Raw genomic sequence first — 21380 nt, 5'->3', positions numbered from 1 at the left:
TTGACAATTTTTCCAACATTTTTATGTTGTGATTTGCTTTTGTTCTACGTCTGTCATCCACATGAACGTCAACAACAACGATCCATCACCTCTATTTTCGATGTGAGCTGCGACCTTCATCACTATAAAAAACGGTCTTAGTGCAGCATTAGGTTTCTTTTGTACTAATTAAGAATTAAAATAAGAAATTTATTTTTAAAAATTATTTGGATTTCTCTTAGGTGTGAGAGTGGATCCTAATTATAAATGCACTCCGAAAAGTAAAAAACGGTACTTTGCAATTGTCTCCATCCTTTTTTTTTCTTTCTAAAATAACCTGAATTTTCTTTAATTTTCTAAACAATTTCAATCACGGTAGTCAATTGAATACCAAGTCTAATTGCAATTTGCAATTTTCTATTTCAATTAAATGTAATTGCACTAATTTATCGGTGAATGAATTCAACTTTAATTTCCAACGCCAATTTATCAGTTACTACTACTACTACTACTTAATTGCCAAAATTCAAAGTTCTATTCTAAAAAAACACTTATATAGAATACTGAAAATAAGAGGAGATCTTGACTAAAATTTATTAACAAAAAATCAAGATTACTAATTACTATGATATATCGAGCCCAATAATTAATTATGAATCAATCAATAACTCCAAAATCATTCCACAAACAAGTATGCCCAAATAAATTTACGGAAAATAATTTGATATGCCATCACATATTTGATAATTCAAATTTTTGTGGTTGAGCTTCAATATTGGGGAGGATAGACACCACCATTTGGCGGCGGCGCACCGTAACCGGCGGGCGGCTGTGGAGAAATATACACCGCCGGAGTGTAAGCGCCGGCGGTCGGTAGCTGGTAACCACCGCTAAAGGGCGGCTGACTCGATGAAGGATATCTATTATGATTCGGAGCAGCCGAGCATGGAGGAAAAGGAAGCGGCGGCGAGGCGGCGGATGACGGCGGAAAGGGGGCAGCGGATGGATAAGTATAAGCCGGCGGCGGAAAAGGCGTCGGCGCCGGATTGGGTGGATATGTGTTGCTGTTCGGAGCAGTCGAGTATAGAGGAAAAAAATGCGGCGGGGCTGTGGCCGACGACGGCGGGTAGGGGACGGCGGAGGGATAAGTCGAAGTCGGCGGTGGATTCGGTGGATAGAGGTTGCTCGTATTGATAGGCGCGGATGTCGGCGGTGGGGCCCCGTAAGGCGGCGTTTGGCCGCCGTACGGGAGGAGCATCGAGATGGGCGCGCTCGGTGTGGCGTATATTTGAGGTGGTGGCGCAGCGTATCTCGCCGTCGCGTCGGGATACGTGGCCGGATTAGTAGCTACATATATAGTGAAAACATGAAATTAGTACTAATAATAAATGATTACGAATATAGTTGGTATATACAGAAATTGAATTTGAATTTGAATTGGAATTGGAATTGGAATTGGAATTGAAATATTTTAATTCAATTTGAATTAGAGCATATGGTTTAGTAGGTGGTACATACCGGCGGCGGGCGGAGGCTGAGGTGGGTTGCCGGAGTAAGAAATTGGTGCTCCGACCATTGTGGCACATATGTGAAGGAAAGGAAGAGTTGAATATTAGTAATGCCTAGTGATTTGATTATGATCAACTTGTGTATTTATAAGTCAAATTTTTCCTATTTACAAAATAAAATGAAAAGCAAATTAGGGGAGGGGAAGCACCAAAGAAATTTCTTCTCTTCGAGTTGACTTTAAATGCTTTGTTTAATAGTAGTAGTATTAAATACTTCTATTGGATGTATATGAAAAATGACAAAATATTCCATTATTAACACCGCTGCATATATTTAATTGGGAAAAAAAGAATAATTAGGTCAACTACATGAAAAATTCAAAGGCAATTTGGCAAAGTTGATATATTACAACTTGTAGCATAGATTAGTTGCATGTGCAATAAACAATGCAAATGAAGAATTAGATACACTACCAATAAGCAATTGACTAAGTCAATTCAAGCTAGTATGCGACAAGATCCCAATATTGATCTGGATAATATAGTATGCGTGACTGTAAATTTTACATATATTTAATGTGAATCAAAATAATATGGAGTGGATATGCATATTACATTTCATTTCAACTTAATTATATGTATCCAACTTCACGAATTTCATTTCTAGAATCCGTCGTTGAGCCTAGCACAAATGGCAAAGGCGAAGCATCACAATACCCTCATTAGTGAAAGGTCTTTAGTCTAAACTGGAGGTGTGCTATTAGATACTTTTACACTATCAAGTGGAGTATCAACTATCAAATAATTGGGCTTGGTTTTGGCCTGTATTTTGCTTAATTAACGTTCTAGGATGAGATTATATCATGAAAATTAATGCAGAGCACATTCATAATTATTGGTAGGAAGTCAAATTACTACTATAAACTAAACTCATGTCACAGCTGCTTTTCAAGACTTTTTTTCCTAAAATGAACCATTATTTCAAATTTTCAATTGGTTGGCGCGTTGACCATAAATGGGACAAGTTGGCAATTTTCCATATTTTATTAAGTATAATACTAACAATTTAAATTCTAAAAGATTGAATCTTGTTTAGAATTAGACTAAAATCCTAAATTTAATGACTGATCATATTGAAAATACTGTTAGTATGTTAGATGGACTATTGATCATGGGAGGTGAAGTAACTAATATAAATAGGATACAGTTTAGACAAGTAACTTTAGGAGAGGGGTGCCTCCTCAGAAAGGGGTCGCCGTGACCAGGCTCGGGCAGCTGTAACACCACGTATGAGGGTTGATGTCTACCTAGAGTCGGAAGAACAAGGAAGTTGGTGGCCTTATGACACGGGAGCTGACGACCGAAGACCCAACGAACAACGGCCCTAACTCTAAGGGTCCTAAAGTAGAAAAATATACAGTACACATAGTTCAGGGAATTATTGTTTTGTACATGAAGTAACATTCAATTATGAAATAAATGAAATTTTAATTGTTTTGATTTTTCGCGTAGTTGGATGTCTATATCACTTCACGTAGGTAACATTAATGACATACTTACAGAACTTGCTATGTGTAGGAAAAATTAGAACAATTGAAACTTTATGTATTTGTTGTAAAATGTAGTTATTACATATGGAAAACTAAATGAGGTGAATTTCAAGTAATTAAGAACAATTACTTCTATATTGATTGTATTTGGAGGTATGATACAAGATTTTTCTTGAGCAAAGTTGTATGTCTAATAAACGGCTAATGCCTAAAGGGATATCTTCTTACATCATTCTAATTTTCTCCATTAATCCAGAATATAGTTTAGTATTATTTTTATTAGTTATTTCCATAAGTTGTTAGGATTTGATTTGTTTAGTATTGTGTGGAGTCTTTGATAATAATGTGTGGAGTCTTTGCTATGAGATTTTTTTGTACTAACACCTATAATTATAAATATGTGTGGAGTCTTTGATAATTATTAAGGATGAAGAAATAAAATATATTTTTATGATTTCCCTTGAGAGACACTAATCTTTCTCAAAATCACTTTTCTATTAAATTCCACGATACATATTAATCCTTTTAAGATTTCTGTTTTTCATTAAAAATATTAAATTCTACTATACATATTAATCCTTTTAAGATTTCTATTTTTCATCAAAAATACAATTCAAGTAGGGTTTAGAGTGAGTCAACCAAAAACTAACATACACCACACATTTTAATTCCATGATCCAACATGCAAATTAGATGTATTCCAACAAGAGGGGTTACAACAGATAAGAATATTTAATTCAGGAGTCGATTTTACATCAACAACAGAATGTGATTATAGTTCTAAACTATGAAGAATTTGTTTTTTTTTCTTAACATTTCTTCGCACGTGGAGTTCTTCAAGTTTCTCAAAATCTAGTCACAACACCCGACAGAGAGTCTAGAGGTCACAAGTGTGACATAGGTGCCTAATGTTGCCTAAGCAACACCATTCAACATTCACCTCTTAGATTTCTATTACATGAACTCCTGCTCAAACTTCTGAACATTGTAATTTCTGAGTCATGATAATATTTGAAACTACTCCCTCCGTTCGGGAATATGAGTCTCGTTTTTCTATTTCGGTCCGTCCATGAAGTGCCAGCCACTTAGCACCAACAGATCTACATTTACTTTTTTTGTCCGCCAATGAGAAGAAATGTGGTATATATAACCTGCAGTGAGAATTCACTCACACAAAATTTGCATCACATTCAAATATTATGAGTTAACAAAGTTCACATCACATTAAAAATATTATGAGTCAACCAAAAACTAACATACACGGCACATTTTAATTCCATGATCCAACATAAACTTAGATGTATTCCATATTCTTTATACTCCTTCGGTCCCTAAACAATATTCACTCATTCTTTATTAACAATGTTTCAATCAATTTTTTCTTTTTATTTCTCTCCTATTTCACCAACATCTTTATTTCTAACTTTGTTAACAATGTTTAAATCAATTTTTCTTTTTATTTCTCTCCTACTTTACCAAAGTCTTTATTTTTAACTAACCGAAAGAGTAGGCTCTTTCACAGCTCCATTCCACATAAATACTACTACTTAAGCTAAACATATTCTTTCTTATTATCTTAATTAGGATGTTTTGAGTAATATGTTAAAAAAAATTGTAACCGGCGTGATAGTCAATTTCCAATTCTGATCGTATATTCCTCCTTTAAAATGGTATATATAAGACATTTCCAATTTTCCATGATTTAAACTATTAATTAATATATCAAATAAAGAGCAGTTAAGTTTGGTAAATTATTTAATGTTATATCGTATGATTAAAAGAGTGGGTTAATTAATTGTTATAGCTTTGAGATTAAAATAAGAAAGAGAATAGGTAGAGAAATTATAGAGAGATATCCAAGATTAAGAATCAAATAAAATCCAATCCCAATAATTAATAAATATAGATATGATGATAGATTACACTTAAAGATAATGCTAAATAATACTCCCTTCGTTTCAAGAAAGATGACCCCTTCCTTAGTCGGCACGGGATTTTATGCAACTTTGTTTTTTTGTTAAGTGGAAAGAGTAAAGTGAGAGAGATGGAATAAAGTAGAAATAAAAGTGTTTCCATTTTAAGTAATGGTCATCATGGTTGAGACAAACCAAAAAAGAAAGTAAGTCGTGGAATAGATGAAGTACTAATACATAGCATGCCTAATGCGGTATCAAAATCCTATTTCAGTTAGGACTTAGTTTTTGAACATCCGATTATTTTTATTTTAAATTTGTTAATTATTGTATTAATATTATTTTATTTTATGTACTCTAATATTTTATTTTATTTTATGTACTCTATTATTTAATTTATTAATTATTGTATTAAGATTATCTTTTCCATGTGAAAGGGTTGCCATGTATCTATAAAAGTCTTGTTGCATACTTTTTAATCGCTAGATTCAAGCTATGACGGAAAGTAGACGAAGAATGCACAAGGTTCGTTTACTCAATCAATCCTTGAATATTTATCATTTATGCATATGTCTAGTCTCGTTTTCCTTGTTCTTATTTTTTATTGGATAGATTATTTATAATATGTGAAATACTGCAAATGGTGCGTGAAGATAGAATTAGCAAATTGTCAAATGATATTCTGATATCTATAATTTCCAGGCTGAACATCAAAGAAGCTACTTCAACTAGCGTACTATCGACTTGCTGGCGACATCTCCATCACTAGTTGATCACCTCGATTTTCCAAAATATAGATGTGGGATTCACAATTTATCAAATTACGTAGGTATGGTCGATCATGTCTTGGACTTTCATAGAGGCAGTTGGATAAAATAGTTGGTGGTAGACATGTCCGATCATTATAAAGGTGACGGTGGAAATTTTGAGAAGTGGTTCGATTTTGTCCTAACTAAGAAAGCTGATCTAATTTATTTAGATAATGTGCACCAGCATCGTCATGAGTTTCCGTTTCTAAAACTTCCAGTTACAAAACTAAAGTGTGTAAACTTATCTGGCATTGTGGAAGTTGAATCCATTGTGATTTGCGACGCGATTGACCTGGTTTCTTTGAAGCTCTGTGATTCGAGGAGTGGATGTGACTTCCAACTTTGTAATATTCCGAAGCTTACCAACCTCGATTTTCAAGAAAGTGATCTTCAACTCATACTTGCTGACTTCCTTGAAAGAATTCCATCTTTCATATGTAACCAGCTTCAACTAATGCGTCTATCAACTACGTCTGATGTAAGTAATCTTTATTTTCATTGTGTTTATGTGTTTGTGTATTAATATCAAATATTATTGTATCTGATTTTAATTTTAATTTGCAGATGGATATTTTTCCTCATACGTGGTTAGGGGTTGTTTTTGTCAATATACAACATTTGGAGTTGGTTATTGATATAGAGGATTGTGCCTATGACTCCGATCTCTTAAGCTATGTGCGTTGTTTGGTCGAATCATGTGGTTCATTAAGAGTTTTACAAGTTGGAAGAGAAAAAGTGGTGGTCCTTGGACAGCCCAACGACGCCACATCAAGCCCGCCACAATTATACGTTCCACCTCCTGCCCGTGGCTCAACGTCCAAGTCTCGGATTATCAATTTATTATAGAAGAGAGTCACGATATAGCTATATAAATATGTATGTAAGCTCAAAGAGTTATCAATTATATATATATATATATATATATATATATATATATATATATATATATATATATATATATATAGTTCCATTATTCACAAATTCACTCTTAAAGACCGAACCACTGAACCATACCAAATTAGGGTTTTTAGATCTAGTTTTTTATGGATGAGAGGCACAAATTTATGAATTATTTTCGCCTTCATCATGAGCCTATTTTAATTCATCCGAAGGTAAATAAGTCATACTAATATGTTACGAAGGTTTAACTTCATTCCAGTAGGTTTTTACTTCATTCCAGTAGGTTTTTACTTCATTCCAGTAGGATTATTACTTCATTCCAGTACGTAAATGCGGTTTCGCCGTCGCGTGCCGTTCTTTCTCTCTACTATATCTATCACCACCGCCACAACGCTCATATGGTGTAATAAACACATGGAATGATGTAATAAATTATTGGAATGAAGTATGTGTAGAAGCATTTGAAGTCCTACTGGAATGAAGTAAAAACATTATCCAATGAAGTAATAACGTTTCTGAATGAAGTAATAAACGCACTTGAATAAATTGCATTTTTTAATGTAAATAAAGTAAAAACTCAGGTCAATGAATTCAAATGAAACATATGTTGAATCATTTCAAAACCTACTGGAAGAAAGTAAAAACATGTTGTAGTTTCAAGGTATTACGTACGTAATGAAGTAATAAACCTATACAATGAAGTAAAATGGGCTTGTAATGAAGACCGAAAATTTTACACAGCAGCACATCTCATCAAAAAAATTAGATCTAATGGCCCAGATTTGGTCTCTAGTTCGGTCTTTAAAATTGGTTCGACATTGATCACAACTCTCTCTCTATATATATATATATAGGTTAGTGATCAAGATATAACTAATTTTAAGTGTATAACTAGAGAACAAATCTCAGCCACACATCTTAATACTTCAAATTAATCTTATGGCTTAACTATTTTTACATATTTTAAATAAAAATGTAATTAACAAGGGCATTTTTGGAAACTATATTCAACTCCAACGTCTCCTTCAAATTTCCAACTCCAATTTCAGAAAAAATGGGGCTTCTATTCACAATTCTTTTCCTCTCCCCTCTCTTCCTCCTCTCCCCATCATTTGCCGCTGAGCTCAAACATGGGAGGTGTCCGACCAACTGCTGCAGAGGTTAATGACGACATACATCTTGCTGTCGCCGGCGAAAAGGCGGTAGACGCCGGTGCACAATTTGTTCTGAAATCCAGAGGTGATCAAACAAGTTTGTTCTCAATATTTTGCATTATTAGAGAATGATTAAGATTGTGGATTTGGTGATAGTTAAATTAAAATAAAATAATTGTAGGATCGTGGATACACTGCGGGTACCACTTGTCGACGTCGATCGTAGCTCTGACGTTGCTGGGCCTTCCATTTGCATTTGGTTCATTGGGATGGACGGCTGGGATTTTATGCCTGCTCATCGGAGCGATGGTAACATTCGACGGGATCAGTGCACCGGCCGTCGGAGCGGGCCAGGGCGGCGGGGTGCTGGTTTATTAGGCTGTTGTGGAGTTCAACGCTAGGAATAATGCGACGGTGGTTTTCGATAACGCAACTGTGTCTACGTATTCGTATGTTGGAACGAAGTGAGCACAGATTTCTTATTATAGGTTACCATGGATATTGTACAGGTATTTGGGTTGAAGTGGGGAGGTCGAGTTGTATTTGCAGGGTGAAGTCGGCTTGCAGCTCTCATGGATGTCGAGTTGTAGAGTCCTCAATTATTAAGCATAGTTTTTGATTTAACATTTCTAGAGCCTCTCTGTTGTGGTATTTTAATACGGGATCAGCCATATATATAAGTACACGATACTCTGCGACTGTTAAACTCTTGAGTATGGTTTGGAGTTTTAGTAGATCTGGATTCATCTCGTCATTCATCTGCTTAATCATCGATTAGTTGATTAATGTCTGCATGTCATTCTCTTCATATTTACCCAAGTTCATATTCTAAGTAAAATCATGCTAATAGTGATATGTTTTGTAAACAATGGTGAAGTAAAATCATGCTAATAGTGATGCGTTTTGTAAACAAGAGTGATGTGTTTTGTAAATAAGAGTGAAGTAAAATCATGCTAAGAGTGATGTGTTTTGTAAACAAGAGTGAAGTAAAATCATGATAAGAATGATGTGATTTGTAAACAAGAGTGATGTGTTTTGTAAACAAAAGTGAAGTAAAATCATAATAACAGTAAAGTAAAATCATGCTAAGAGTGATGTGTTTTGTAAACAAGAGTGATGTATTTTGTGAACAAGAGTGAAGTAAAATCATAATAAGAGTGATGTGTTTTGTAAACAAGAGTGAAGTAAAATCATGCTAAGAGTGATGTGTTTTGTAAACAAGAGTGAAGTAAAATCATGCTAAGAGTGATGTGTTTTGTAAACAAGAGTGAAGTAAAATCATGCTAAGAGTTACGTGTTTTGTAAACAACAGTGAAATAAGATAATGCTAAGAGTGATGTGTTTTGTTAACAACAGTGAAGTAAAATCATGTTAAGAGTGATGTGTTTTGTAAACAACAGTGAAGTAAGATAATGCTAAGAATGATGTGTTTTGTCAGTTTGTTTTCCATAAAGAGTCGACAATCGACGTCATTCAACTCATGTTCACATAACAGATACAATTGCATGAAAAAACAAATCCAAACTTGATGAATTTTTTGACTAGATATATTAAATTTGAGGCACAACAAGGCTGAGTAAATTTCAATTTTATATTTATAAAATAAAATGACCAATGCCTATTCGTCACTTATCACTACTATATTTCTCATTCTCCAAAGACTTTGGCAGTTCCACCACAACTCAAATCGCCGCAAACGATTGAAAGCCAACTCAAGAATTACATCGCGCGCAAGAACATCAGACACCTCAATCAAATCCATTCACATATCATAGCATCGCCAGATTTATCCACAGATGATCGATCTTTCCTCATCTCTCGCCTCTTCTTCTACAGTTGCGTGAGATTATCACGAACTATTCTGATGCAGCGTCTTCCTCGACAGATCCATAGCCGTGATCACGTCTTCCAAGCTGCTTCTCATCAGCACGTAATCGACTGCCTCTATTGCAATATCCGTCCCCGCTCCTATCGCCATGCCTACATCTGCTGCTGCATCCCCCGCCGACAAGCTCGTCGCCACTCTTCTCAAACTTGATTTTAGCTATGCAATGACCATAATACCCCCGCTTTGTTATTATGGAGTAAATTTATGATGGAGGGAACTAATTTCTCCTTAAATTCGAAAATTAATACTAGCCCTTGATTTTTTTGATCTTGTGGCTATGATTTGTTCTCTAGTTATAGGTTTAAGGGGCATTTGCCATAGATCATGACCCTATATATATATATATATATATATAGGAGGATGATCAATCCCAAACCCCTTTTATTCCTTAAGCGCAGGCCTAATATAGACCTTCGGATTTAGTGATCCTACGGTCAAACAATTACCATAAAATAATAATTAAATAACTGATATCTTGTGTGTTATTTTCGTAGAAGGTTAGTTTAGACTTTGTAATCATTTGCATGCTATTATGATGAGAGATTATTATGGAAACTGCATATCACGTTAATTGCAATCAATTCATTCAACACTAATTACTTTGATGTTCATAATCTTTTATGAACAAGACCACAAATATCCCACACGATTAGCTTTTCAGAAAAAGATTCGTCTTCTCCATGGCAGCGTCGGCACAATTGAATCCAATCGATCTAGTCGAGATGCCAATCAATCAGACACCCATGTCAGACGTTGCACCTATACAAGACTATCCTGTCGAGATGCCAATCAATCATACACCGTCATCTCCGGAAGACATATCCTTCGATGCTTCATCACCCATAACTGACGACATAGTTGAGTCTGAAGGTAACTTGTTAACTCGACAAACATGGTTTTAGTGTCTCTCTGACTGAACTTTTTATAAATTATGTGTAAACCAATTTATGAAAAGTTTTCATTTGGCTAAAATGATGTTACATCTCTATATTAATGATATTAATATGTACGTCTGATGCAGTAGTTTTAGGAGATTGACAATGTTGTGATTGGGTACCTATATATTACAGGAACACACACGCCAGTTTGCTCTGACGAAATTAAACCATTTATTGGCCAAAGATTTCTCAAATTGGAAGACGCTACTGAGTTTTACAACAATTATGCTCGATTTGGTGGATTTGATTCACGTAGAAACGGTTCTAAAAAGTCAGGTGATGTGTTCACTTGGCTTTATATGGTATGCTCGAGAGAAGGCGAAAGGAAAATTAATGAGGAAGGTTTCACTCCAAAACGCAAACGGTCTACGAAGAAGTGCAGTTGTCCGGCAAGGATTTCCTTCAAATTTGCTGGTTCGTTGGGTTATGTTGTTAATGATTTCGTAGAAGGACATAACCATGAGATGGTTCAAGCTGAACATAAGCACTTCATGAGGTTGAATCGTTCGTTGGATTTAGTGCATCAAAAATTTATAATTGATTGTGCCAATGCAAATATTGGGCCTACACTTAGTTATAGATTATTGAAGGAGCTGCTCGGTGGATACGAATCAGTTGGATGTACTGTTGGTGAAGTTAGGAATTTCACGCGTGATGTCAGAAGGTATGCCGACGGATTTGATGTTCAAATGTTACTAAATGAAATGCAGAAAAAGAAAGATAATTGCGAGGGATTTACGTTTGAATACGAAAAAGATTCTGGAGAAAGACTCACGCGACTATTTTGGTGTGATGCTTATTCGAAGATGAGTTATCACATGTTTGGTGATATCGTCGCTTTTGATACAACATATTCGACTAACAGGTAATTTTTCTAAACATTTTTATCAATGATTCTGTTCTTATAGGAGTAATGATTGCAACTTTCTAATGTAATGACGTTTTGGATATCTTAGTAATGATGTCTTAATTTCCATTGCAGGTATCGCATGATTTTTGCACCGTTCACAGGCAAGGATAACCATGGCAAGCCTATCACATTTGCAGCTGCTTTGTTAGCAAATGAAGGTACTGAATCGTTCTCTTGGGTGTTCGAGCAATTTGTTAAATGTATGGGTTCAGCTCCTAAGCTCATCATAACCGATCAAGATCCAGCCATGAGAGGTGCTATTGAGCAGGTAATGTCAAATACTAGACACAGGTGGTGTATGTGGCACATTATGGTTAAGCTTGCTGATAAAGTGGGTAAGGATCTTAGAGCTGATGAACGGTTTAAGAAGGAATTAAATTCTTGTGTTTGGTCAGAGTTGATAGAACCTCACGAGTTTGAAGCTGCGTGGAATGAAGTCATGAACAAATATGGGTTGACGGGTGTAGGTTGGTTTAGAAAAATGTTTGCAACAAGAAAAATGTGGGTCCCTGCTTACTTTAGGGACTTCCCAATGAGTTCATTGATAAAAACAACTTCCGTTTCAGAATCACAGAATATGTTTTTCAAAAGATACGGCAATTCTACAGCGAATCTTGTTCAGTTCATCATGAATTTCAATCATGCATTGGATGCCCAAAGAAACAATAGTGCGAAGCATGATTACTTGGACTCGACAACCATCCCCATTTTGAAGACGAAGTTGTTATTTGAGAAACATGCTTCGACCATCTTCACTGAGAATGCTTTCAAATCAATTCAAGAGGAGATGGCTGACGCATCCTCTAACTGTGGTATGAAAGGGATGTCCACGGAGGACGATATTCAGTACTACGAGGTTGATGATCTATATGAGAAGACATGGACTGTCACATTCTGTGCAGATGACGATTCATACCAATGCAGCTGTAAATTGTTTGAGAGGATTGGAAAGATATGTAGTCACATATTTTTCATACTTAAAAACAACCACGTGAAGCTGATCCCTGACACCTTATTTGGAGGTCGATGGTTGAAGACACCACTAATGAAGGCTACACATGGTGTTTTATCTAAGGAGGACATGACATACGCATTTGCAGATGAGAAGAAAATGGCGATAAAGAAGTTGTATTCTTCCTTTTTTGAGTTGGTGCAAGCCGTGGAAAGCGACATTGAAAAAATTCATGCTGCCACTGCCCTCATTGATGATGCCAAAAAAGGTTTGTTCAGTGGAGATGTCGTAATGTCGGCCTTTGACAAGAAGAAGATGATTGAGAGCTTTTATGGCTGTGAGAAGCCGGAAGAAGTCGACGTTCATCCTCCTGAATATGTGAATACAAAAGGTTGCGGCAGTACTGCTGCAGCTAGGTTGATTTCAAAGAAGGAGAAAGCCATTCAGCTGTCAAAAAAACCTCAACGTCGTTGCGCAAAGTGCAAAGAGATGGGGCACCATGACTCGCGGAACTGCACCAGAGTCAAAGAAAAAGAAAAGGAGCTGCGCCAGAGTCAAAGAAAAGAAAAACGTCGTAGAAAGTCTCAAAGTTAAGAACAGTAATTGTTCATTTGTTCATTTCTGTTCTTTTTGTTTTCATGCAGTCTTGTGATGAACTTCGGATTTTTCATTAATGACAATTTTTTAAAATATTTTCATATTATGAACCAAGGTACAGTCACTGATGATATAACACCTAGTTTCTAATGCAGAAATTAAGTCTACCATAGTTCTCTAGTGTCTGGTGCTTTTTGGACATGCTAATGCATTGAATAGTATCATTCGTGCTCTATTGCAACAAATTAAGACTTTCACAGTTGATTTGTTTTTTCTAAGAGTAAAATTATAAGCTATTAAGAGTAAAAAGAATACTCCCTCCGTCCACCATTTAAAATGCCATTTTGCCATTTTTGTTTGTCCATGATTTACAGAACCATTTACTTTATTTCACTTTAGTGTACAAATCTCATATTCCACCAACTTTTTACATTCACATTCCTATATAAAACCAATATTTTAAATGAGTCTCACATTCCCCTCACTTTCTCCTTTTACTTTTCTTCACAAAGTCAAATAATTTCTTAAAACTCGTGCCGAGTCAAAAGGGCTCTATAAATTGTGGGCGGAGGGAGTAGAATCTTTCAACTATAATTGTTATAGTTCGTGTTATGCAAAGCCCATTCTTAATACAAAAATGCATAACCAAGCATGCAAATGTCATTTTTTAGTCATCGTAAGTTTATTTTTACGTCATAAGTACGACGTGCACCGTAATGACATTTAACTTCCGTAATCATGAACAAATAATGGACACCATATCCGATTGACTTTTAGATTTTCCTAATATAGACCTTGCAGACTAATTGATTATTCATTATTAACGATAATGTTGGGTCAACTTGTGAATGGGAAACCAAAAACATTAAACTATCACATAAAAAAGCTAAGCAAATATCAACGAATAACACAAAAATGAGTGGCAAATAATATGAGAAATAATCAATTCATATAGGTCATATGAAAAAAAACACCTCATGTGTAATGTCATTAATGATTATTCAAAATGTAGCGAAAACTTCTGAAACATAGTCTCAAAACTACTTAAAATGATGAAACCTCTGGTGAATTAGTTAAATAGATTCGTTCCTTCTTTTGCATAGTTGGCTATCAACTTTTCCACGTCTATCTTCTCGGTCTGTAGTGCATTTGCATAATATGGTATTACCTTGGCTTTATTCTTGAAGTGTTCGTGATTTATTTCTGCCAGCATCAGTGCAGTACAATACTTGGCTCTCAATATCTGCAACACCCCTTTGCTCTTCTTTGATAGGCCACAAGTCCATTCACACCCTTTCTGACCCATGTAAGTTTCAAGGTGTCTCATCAAATACACACCACTGTCGTCCTTGTTAGTTTTTGTACTCCATTTCAGTTTCAGCCTTTCAATGGCAGAATTTTCAACTGCTTTTGATTGCTGAACGCAGCCAACTCCTCCAAGATATTTCCAGAAAAAGGTTCTCTAGAAAAATAAACAGCTGACAGTTCATTACAAAGCAACACAACATACATTACTAATTATACATTTTCATCAATATTGCGTACCAAGGTTTCCGGTATCACACCGTAATTCACTGTGATGTTGTCAGAGTCTCCGCTACTTGAGTTGTCAATTACAATAACCCTTTTTGAAGCATAGTAGAAGCACACCGCATAGTAGTGTTCATGTGCACAAATTGGGAAGAATACCTAATGCAACAAATTGACTACATGTTAAGCATAAAAGTAGTATATTCGCATTGAAATCTGCAAATTTTTCAGATATCTATATACCATATCTATGTCCGCCCACTTGAAATTTGGGATTAGCTTCACCTCGTGATCTAAATTCGCCGCAAACGTCGCAAGCTGAGTGGCCACACCCTCATCCCATGGATTAGTGCGTGACACAATTGTGCTAGCCTGAACGTTTGTTACCACATATCAAATGACACAACTTTACACAAACAGTATATGATAAGAAATTTTACATTACTATGCAGTATAAAGATCTTACACAAGGGTATAAGGTGAAGAATAGCCTTTTTGGTGACGATGGCCCCCTGTATTCTTCCATGTTGTTTAGATATGAGCACCATGCACTAATCACACCCGAAGACACATACGTATGTGGCAGTAAAGAATAGAACTCTAGCTTTGTCACAACAACCACATCATCATCGTATACAAGCACATCACTGTAGTGATATTAATTTCAAATTAAATACAGTACATAAAAAATTCCAGATGGTTTGATAAATAAATGCATTAAACTCACTCGTAGACATCATGACACTTCAGAATCCAATAGTATGTTTCCCTTTCAGTAGGAGTTAAAGTGTTTCCCAATTTAATAGCTCTTTGGTTGTATGGTGATCTCAATGCATGAGATATCTTCTTTTCAGCTTTGGAACGCATTTCCATCCTACCATTCACTAACAATTCCTGTACATTTTCATGAATGATCTTCATTACATATGCACTGCATGATCATCACAACACTAGAAATAGATCATTACAACTTGAACCTGTTTATGTTGGATGGCAATAGCTTCATTGTGGCTAGATGGCCCCACTGATTTTTTACTGTCTCGCAGTCCACTAGTGGTGAACTATAAGAAAATGTTAAATATCTTGGTCAGCGAAAACATTCAGACAATTAAACATTTTTTGGGTAGAAACCTGGCATCACCTCACGTTTCCCAGGCGGGCTTACATATGGCGTCGCAAAATCAAAATCGTCAATTAAATTATGAACCACGTTGAGCGCCAATTGCGTATTGTCTTCCTCACTGTCATCCTAGACAAATGTATTAAGTAGACGTTATGCCATGATTTTATGAACATGTAAAGCATCAAAACTACCTTCTCTTCATTTGGTAAAACATCTTGAACTGCACTAGATATTATAACACCCCCCGTGTGTAAAGTGTGCTCCATGCCAGGTACTTGTTCCTCGACAATTGAATTGATCGGCTGGTTTGCATCCTGAGATGCGTGACACACAGTTAATAACGGAAGATAACAGTTAGTTCATTACAGGCAGACGTTAGATTAGCCAAAAAATATTCTCATAGCAGGATATAGTGATCAACTAACATCCTGCGAAGCGAAGCGAAGCCCCAAGTCGAATGTAGGGATGTCATCATCTTTGCACAGAGCAACGCGCTCATCAACCACCTTCATCATCTGCTCAACAGCCTCAATCCATGCTGGATTTTGAATGTCTTCATCTTCCATTGTCGGTGTCATCGATGCGATTGGATCTGCATGTTCATTGATGAGTTCAGATTCTTTGAAACCAATCATCTTTAGTGCAGCAGTTGAAGCTATTTTGAAGCATCCAGTGCCCTTGACATCGTCAGGTGCCTCCCTCATCTTCCTAAGCAGCTTTGATATAGCCTTTGCGGCGTTCGATGCAGCTTCCATCAAGGCCATCATCGCATCAGTAGCATGATCAACAGCATCATCTGCCTTGGTGTTCGATGTCCCTCCCTTTTCAGTAACACCTTTAGGTTTAGCTGATTCTCCTCTCTCAACAACAATAGCCCTCTTCTTCTTTTTCTTCGCCACCGTCAATCCAACCTCATTATCTCTGCTTGGATCATACTTAGCTTCATAGACCTCATAGCCAAATCCACCCAATTCCAGCTCATGTTTCTCCCTCAACCTTAGCAGCTTGGAATTCCAACCTTTTATGGATGGGAATGCACGCCGAACCTTTCGTGTTTCAATAATGAAGCGATCGACGTAGTAGGACTACATGAAATAATAAAAGCATCATTATTTACTACATCATTCCATAAATAAATGATTACACATCCAAAAAGAGATGTAGTAACATTTGAAATCAGAGCAAAGTTAAATACCATCAGAAAGACAATTGGTCCAGTGAATGGTGTGTCTGGGTTGTCCATCCAATTTCGTTGGGCCATAACAAGTACATCAAGGACGTATGCACACCAATTATAGTTTCTCACATGTGTGACATCGGCTAACACACCAAGAAGCTTAGTCTTGCAGTAACCATCAGCTGAAGGTTCTATCAAATGCGTCTCCGTCAGAATTAGGAATAGCCTCCTAAACCATAACCCACCATCCTCATCTTTAAGCATTTGAGTCTGCAGAAACTTAGGCAACATATTGTATCTATTCCTATATCCGACACTTGCAATCTCATCTAACATCATTTGATTATCCTGCCTAGTCGACCTCACAATCATTATTTCTCCCCTTGGGAACCCCATCGTCATGTGGACGTCCTCCTCAGTTAAGTGGACTCTTTGACCTCTCACCTTCACACTGCAGGTTATGGGGTCAAAGTTGTATAGAAGCCAGTAAGCTAGTTGCGACGGTATCGAAGTGATGTTAAAGTGTATTAGATGTCCAAATCCCATGTCTCGAACAGCCTGTAGCTGGTTCTCGTTCAACAACTCCATCATCTCTACTAGGAATTTTGGAGATCGTCTTAGCTTCATTCTGTTCACTACTTCAACCTCATCAGTAGGATTAGGAACAGCCGGCACAACTGATGGTTGCCCTCTAGGTGCTTGCTCAGTAGGCCCATTTCTTGTGGAATCTTGACCCCAATTCACTGCTTTGATGATTATTTTCCTTGCCAGTTTTTCCTTTACGAGGCTTCGCGGTGAATCTACACCATTCAAAGTCCTCTTGCGCTTGTTTTCTAGAATCAAGAAATACGAAAAATAAATGTTAATCACCTATACATATCAGTGCAGATACGAATCTGATCATTAAATAGTCCTACGTGTGATCATTATACAATCCACACATGCTCATTACACACACTTAGATTGATCACCACTCTTCCATTTCCATACCTGTTGATTCAGTTGCTTGACCCAAATCAGCTACTTACTCTTTTCCTTTGGATTCACCACCTACATCTATTTCAGTACGATAATGATAGCAAACATGGATATCAACACATACACCACATGTCATCATTACATATGTAAACACTGATAATATATGATCATTCTCTTCCATACCTGATGCTGCAGGAGCTTTGTAATCGTCATCCACTTTCTCTTTTCCTTTGCCTTTCCCACCAAGGACTAAAACCAACAATGTTAAAGGACTAAACATCATAGATCACAAACATCATTATACATATATTATATACATCATTACATAGTATCAATCACATCCTATGGGTTTCATATTTTCTATCAACGACACACCCTGATATATATTTGAGATGAAAATCTTCCTAATTAAACTCTAAGATATTTAATACCAAGTTTTGACGAAGATCTCCATGTAGCCTTCGCCTGTTCTTTTCCTTTAGCTTCACCACCATTCCCTACCAGTTAAAACACAAGAAAATAAATCTAAATGACTAAAATGCACACCAATATTTCGAAAATAACAAAACAGGTTCTCTAATACATGTTTTTGCCGACGATTTTCCATTATTTTGAGTAGCAACAGTGTTTCTAGAAGAAAAGTTTGGTATTACATCAGATTTCTTGGTAGCACCGGGAGCACCACCTCCTTGTTCATTGTGAAGAAAAGAAACAGAAAATTGTAAGATCAATGTGCAATATATGACTATGAGTAAAATAATAAACAATGATTTTGCATAAAAAACCTTTTCCCGCTAAAGAGTTCGGAGAAACAGCTTTCGGTTCTTCATCCCCTCTACGTCGGCGTGCTGAATCAAAAACCAAAAAATTGTCAGAAGAATGGAAATCAGAGCAGCAACTAGACATGCAAACTATCAAAACAGCAACCCACCGTCAGTCGAGTCAGCCACACCGCCCTTGCTTTGTGTTGGAGTCATTACTTGGTGATAGGTATCAGAGTGACAGAAAAAAGAGTGAAGATAAAGAGAAGAAGGAATGAGTGTGATTTGAAGTAATGTTGATTAGAATTGAAAAGATTTATATCTAATTCTACACATATTCAAAAGGAGTAATGATATGGGTGCGAAAATTTTGATAATCTTGGGAACTGAATTAGTGCAGACAAAATTTCTCTCCATGATGTCTGCATATCATATAATTTCCTAAATCAGTAACTGCTATTTAATTCCAATGGGACGCATATACCCTTTAATGACCAAAAACGCCATCATGTAATGACGACCGTCTGCATTCTCAAGCTCTAATCTCAGCCGTTTATCCTTATGATCCAATGTCCCAAATTAAGCTTGTGCTTAACACTTAATATATAGTGTACCTAGAATGCAACTCTATATATATATATATATATATATATATATATATATATATATATATATATATATATATATATATATATATATATATATATGGTAGTGATCTATGGCAAACACCCCTTAACCAAATAACTAGAGAACAAATCATAGCCACAAGATCAAGAAAATCAAGGGCTAATATTAATACATGTAGTTTTCTAATTTAATGAGAAATTAGTTCCTTCAATCACAAATTTACTCCATAATAACAAGGTGTGGGTATTATGGTAATTTTGTAAAAGCTTGATACCAAAATCAGGTCCTCCTCTGCTGAAGTCGTCTCCGCGCGATCGGGTTGGGGCTTCTTCTCTGGTGCGGCCTAATGTTCCTGACGCGCAGATCGGATTCGAGAGCGGAAACCTTAGCTTCGATGAGCTGGATTTTAGTCTCCAGGCTGCGGAGGCTGGTGGCTTCTCTGAATAGGCCGGTTTACCTTCTGCGGCTGGCGGAGGAGGAAGAGGAGGGGGAAAGGACTACGAGGAGGAGATCTTCGATGTCGTAGGCGACTTCTCTGGTCTCGGCGATCCAGTTGTGGATTCCTTTTTCGATTTCCTGCCTGGCGTCGGCGATCTCGAGGATGGATTGCAGCTGCCGGAGCTTCATTTGGATCACCTCGATTCGGCCGCGGAGCTCGGGGATGTGGCGTGCTTCGTATATTAGGAGCTCGCTGAGGCTGCGTATTACACAGAATACGACGTATTCCCCTATTGTTGGTTGGGGATTGATTCAATTCAACTACGGATTTGATTTTTGAGAAAATGGTTGTGTACTGCAAGTTGACTTTGAGTTGATGCCAAACCGTGTTGAATTTTGGACTATATTGTTATACTATTGCAAGTTCATATATTCAAGTTTCTGGAATTTGGAATGGTGATTACTAGTTGAGATTGCATTGCATGGCAGAATGTTAATTGAATTTTTAAGAACTTTTATACTCTCAGATACCATGCTGATAGTGATGCGTTTTGTAAACAAGAGTGAAGTAAAATCAGAATAAGAGTGATGTGTTTTGTAAACAAGAGTGAAGTAAAATCAGAATAAGAGTGATGTGTTTTGTAAACAAGAGTGAAGTAAAATCACAAGAAGAGTGATGCGTTTTGTAAACAAGAGTGAAGTAAAATCAGAATAAGAGTGATGCGTTTTGTAAACAAGAGTGAAGTAAAATCAGAATAAGAGTGATGTGTTTTGTTAACAAGAATGAAGTAAAATCAGAATAAGAGTGATGTGTTTTGTTAACAAGAGTGATGTAAAATCAGAATAAGAGTGATGTGTTTTGTTAACAAGAGTGATGTAAAATCATGCTAAGAGTGATGTATTTTGTAAACAAGAGTGAAGTAAAATCAGAATAAGAGTGATGTGTTTTGTTAACAAGAGTGATGTATTTTATAAACAAGAGTGAAGTAAAATCAGAATAAGAGTGATGTGTTTTGTTAACAAGAGTGAAGTAAAATCAGAATAAGAGTGATGTGTTTTGTTAACAAGAGTGAAGTAAAATCAGAATAAGAGTGATGTGTTTTGTTAACAAGAGTGAAGTAAAATGAGAATAAGAGTGATGTGTTTTGTTAACAAGAGTGAAGTAAAATTAGAATAAGAGTGATGTGTTTTGTTAACAAGAGTGAAGTAAAATCAGAATAAGAGTGGTGTGTTTTGTTAATAAGAGTGAAGTAAAATCAGAATAAGAGTGAAGTAAAATTATGCTAAGAGTGATGTGTTTCGTAAATAAGAGTGAAGTAAAATCATGTTAAGAGTGATGTGTTTCGTAAATAATAGTGAAGTAAGATCATGCTAAGAGTGATGTGTTTTGAAAACAATAGTGAAGTAAAATCATGCTAAGAGTGATGTGTTTTGTAAACAAGAGTGAAGTAAAATCATGCTAAGAGTGATGTGTTTTGTAAAAAAGAGTGAAGTAAAATCATGCTAAGAGTGATGTGTTTTGTTAACAACAGTGAAGTAAAATCATGCTATATTCATAACAATAGACCACTTCACCAATAGCTATACATTTCAATGCATGCTTATGTCAACAGTATCACTTCAATGAGGATATTCTAATAATGCCAGA

The 21380-nt window shown here is 36.2% G+C and overlaps 4 protein-coding genes across 4 annotated transcripts; 1 reads left to right on the top strand and 3 right to left on the bottom strand.

Moving 5' to 3' along the window:
* Positions 1-610: 610 nt before the first annotated feature.
* On the bottom strand, positions 611-1618 carry LOC121761230 (leucine-rich repeat extensin-like protein 3). The gene is made up of 2 exons (XM_042156857.1): positions 1498-1618; positions 611-1326 (listed from the first exon to the last, which is right to left on the bottom strand). The coding sequence occupies exons 1-2, from the start codon at positions 1553-1555 to the stop codon at positions 749-751; spliced, it is 636 nt and encodes a 211-aa protein (XP_042012791.1). The 5' UTR covers positions 1556-1618; the 3' UTR covers positions 611-748.
* Positions 1619-10423: 8805 nt separating this feature from the next.
* Positions 10424-13095, top strand: LOC121762239 (protein FAR1-RELATED SEQUENCE 5-like). Its single transcript, XM_042158054.1, has 3 exons — positions 10424-10571; positions 10772-11504; positions 11622-13095. Exons 1-3 carry the CDS (start codon positions 10424-10426, stop codon positions 13093-13095), a joined length of 2355 nt encoding a protein of 784 aa, XP_042013988.1.
* A 1072-nt stretch (positions 13096-14167) lies between these two features.
* Positions 14168-17947, bottom strand: LOC121762237. Its single transcript, XM_042158053.1, has 11 exons — positions 17919-17947; positions 16947-17761; positions 16177-16836; positions 15943-16065; positions 15770-15877; positions 15606-15689; positions 15356-15522; positions 15095-15275; positions 14872-15000; positions 14644-14787; positions 14168-14560 (listed from the first exon to the last, which is right to left on the bottom strand). Exons 2-11 carry the CDS (start codon positions 17553-17555, stop codon positions 14168-14170), a joined length of 2598 nt encoding a protein of 865 aa, XP_042013987.1. The 5' UTR covers positions 17556-17761; positions 17919-17947.
* A 5-nt stretch (positions 17948-17952) lies between these two features.
* On the bottom strand, positions 17953-18942 carry LOC121762236. Its single transcript, XM_042158051.1, has 6 exons — positions 18838-18942; positions 18692-18754; positions 18490-18594; positions 18338-18403; positions 18090-18155; positions 17953-17984 (listed from the first exon to the last, which is right to left on the bottom strand). Exons 1-6 carry the CDS (start codon positions 18881-18883, stop codon positions 17953-17955), a joined length of 378 nt encoding a protein of 125 aa, XP_042013985.1. The 5' UTR covers positions 18884-18942.
* Between the last annotated feature and the right edge of the window lie 2438 nt (positions 18943-21380).

Source organism: Salvia splendens, chromosome 13 (assembly GCF_004379255.2).
Source record: "Salvia splendens isolate huo1 chromosome 13, SspV2, whole genome shotgun sequence".
Lineage (NCBI taxonomy): Eukaryota > Viridiplantae > Streptophyta > Magnoliopsida > Lamiales > Lamiaceae > Salvia > Salvia splendens.
Note: the sequence above shows the minus strand (reverse complement) of the source record. Positions and strands in the feature narration are given on the sequence as shown.